Here is a 2500-nt window from a genome sequence, read left to right as displayed (position 1 = left end):
GTGTGTGTGTGTGGTGTGTGTGTGTGTGTGTGTGTGTGTGTTGGTGTGTGGGGGAGTGAGTGGGGTGGGGGGGGTCACAATGTGTCACTCAGACACTACAGTTATGCCATTATGGACCACCACCCTCTGCAGCTGTTGCTGCCTGTGTGTGTGTGTGTGTGTGTGTGTGTGTGTGTGTGTGTGTGTGTGTGTGTGTGTGTGTGTGTGCACAGGGAAGATTGGTTACCAAACTATTTGTTTACCTAAGCCCCAGTTTAACGTCAGTAGAACTGTGTACATGTTGTACAATATAATTATACGTTCAAATGAACAGCTCAGACAAAGACCTTTACGGTCAAGTGAGGCGTCAACACAACGCTCAGTGGAAACGAGAGCCCAGACCGTGACATCCACTGTTTTGATGGTTTGACACGGTGATACAGGTGTTCACCATTTATCTGAGAGGGTCGACACGCATCAGCTGACCAGTGTCCATGACCACCACCCCCCCCCCCCCCCCCCCCCCCCCCCCGGGCTGAACACTGGGCAGATGCTGCCTGGCTTTGGTGAACAGGTGACTGTATTTGGGCCAGACTTCATTTAAATGTCTCCTCGAAGAGACAGAGACAGAGACAGAGAGAGAGACAGAGAGAGAGAGAGAGAGAGTAAGAGAGAGACAGACAGACAGACAGACAGAAAGAGAGAGACAGAGAGAGAGAGAGAGAGAGAGAGAGAGAGAGAGAGAGAGTAAGAGAGAGACAGACAGACAGACAGAAAGAGAGAGACAGAGAGAGAGAGAGAGAGAGAGAGAGAGAGAGAGAGAGAGACAGGGAGAGAGAAAGAGAAAGAGAGACACAGACAGAGAAACAGAAAGAGAGAGAGAGAGAGACAGAGAGAGAAAGAGAAAGAGAAAGAGAGAGAAAGAAAGAGAGGACAACGTGACCACAGGCGAGGACAAGATGGAGAAAAGTGAAAGTGAAACATTTTGAACTTGTGTTTAAGTTCTTGTTCTCACGCTGTTTTCTGTGGCTGGATGTAAAGAGAGCTTATACAGTGTGGCCATAATGAGTGTGTCTCACACTGGATTTCTTTGGTGTGTGTGTGTGTGTGTGTGTGTGTGTGTGTGTGTGTGTGTGTGTGTGTGTGTGTGTGTGGTACCTTCTCTCCTTCAGGACAGTAGCCTTTGACAAAGTCCTCACACACTTCGGCTTTGCGGGACACGTAGACGTGACTGTAGGGACAGTCGCTGTTGTTACAGATCCCCTTCAGGAAGTAGGAACACACCGGCATCTAGAGAGACAGGAGAGACAGACGCAAATATGGCAGCCATACGTGGGACACATCACTTGACAAAGACGGGGTAAAAACAGAGTATTTAATGTGCTGAATTTTACAATATGAAAATCTGAGCCCTACTATAGACTAGAATATAATGAGTCATCTGACTTGTGTTGGATGAGTTGAAGCCGCCCAAAACTTTGGGGTTATTGGCAGAATTTCCCAAACATATGGAATTGATCTTGGGCATCAGTCTGACTCTGACTGAATCGAGCACTTCTGATTCTCGCCAGTCTTCCTGAAAACACATCAGACGATAAGTAGAGAGCTTCAGATGGTCTGCTGGTTAAAGCGGCAACCTCCAAATACTGGGGAAGAAACGGTCAACTGACTTTCTGTCCATCGAGATCGTCTCTTTCTGAGCGGACCGATGAATAAGACGACGGAGGAGTTCGTGGGAAGAGACAGGCGGCCCTAAAGCCCACTGTCATGTACAGTTCAGACATGTGTCCCGTGTGCCGAGCAATCCGTCACGCCGAGCAGTTAAATGACCTTAATTGCAGTTGACAGCGGCAGAGTGAGAGTGAATGTGCCTTTTGACAGCATGTGTGTGTGTGTGTGTGTGTGTGTGTGTGTGAGAGCTACGGTTTGGTGTGTGTGTGAGCCTGGTGGATGCCGGTCTAAATATACCTCTGAGGGGGTTCTGTGAAGAAAGAGGGGGGGGGGGGGGGGGGGGGGGGGGCGAGAGTGACTCCACCTTGTTGGGATGGGATCAGTTTGATCTAATTAACTGCTACAGAAATATTTATCCAGGCTGCAGCTCGTCCAGCTCTCCTGATGTGTTTATGTGCCCTGGATGTGTGCGCAGACCGGGACAGGGGTGGTGCAAAACCCTGCATCCACCCTTTAAAGTCAGACCCCGCTTCACCCCGCATACAGTCCTGTTTTAAGGGGTCCGCGTGAAATAAGAGCGGGGAGTATCCTGTGGAGGGATGGGCCAAAGGTTGGGGGGGGGGGGGGGCATTACAAACAGACAGCTGGGCTCTCAGCACTTACAGGCAGCGGGGGTGACAACCAACACAGGTGCAGGGCATTGTGTGTGTGTGTGTGTGTGTGTGTGTGTGTGTGTGTGTGTGTGTGTGTGTGCGCTCGGTGGGTGAGGCAGAGCACCTGTTGTAGGGTTGTTTGTCTTAAGGGAAAGAAAGGAGAAAAACTCGAGCAGCTTTCCCTTTTTGAGTGGTTA

At 50.0% G+C, this 2500-nt stretch overlaps 1 protein-coding gene across 1 annotated transcript in view; it reads right to left on the bottom strand.

Moving 5' to 3' along the window:
- The window catches only part of LOC137878096 (zinc finger CCCH domain-containing protein 3-like), a gene marked incomplete at its 5' end in the record, with an annotated part of 17324 nt that overhangs the window by 5687 nt on the left and 9137 nt on the right, over positions 1-2500 (bottom strand). The window contains 1 exon segment of the mRNA XM_068718212.1: positions 1138-1269. Within this exon segment, the coding sequence (XP_068574313.1) occupies positions 1138-1269 (132 nt within the window).

This window comes from Cebidichthys violaceus, unplaced genomic scaffold, assembly GCF_023349555.1.
Source record: "Cebidichthys violaceus isolate CVI_PGR_0920_01 unplaced genomic scaffold, fCebVio1.0.p SCAF_227, whole genome shotgun sequence".
Classification (NCBI taxonomy): Eukaryota; Metazoa; Chordata; class Actinopteri; order Perciformes; family Stichaeidae; genus Cebidichthys; species Cebidichthys violaceus.
Note: the sequence above shows the minus strand (reverse complement) of the source record. Positions and strands in the feature narration are given on the sequence as shown.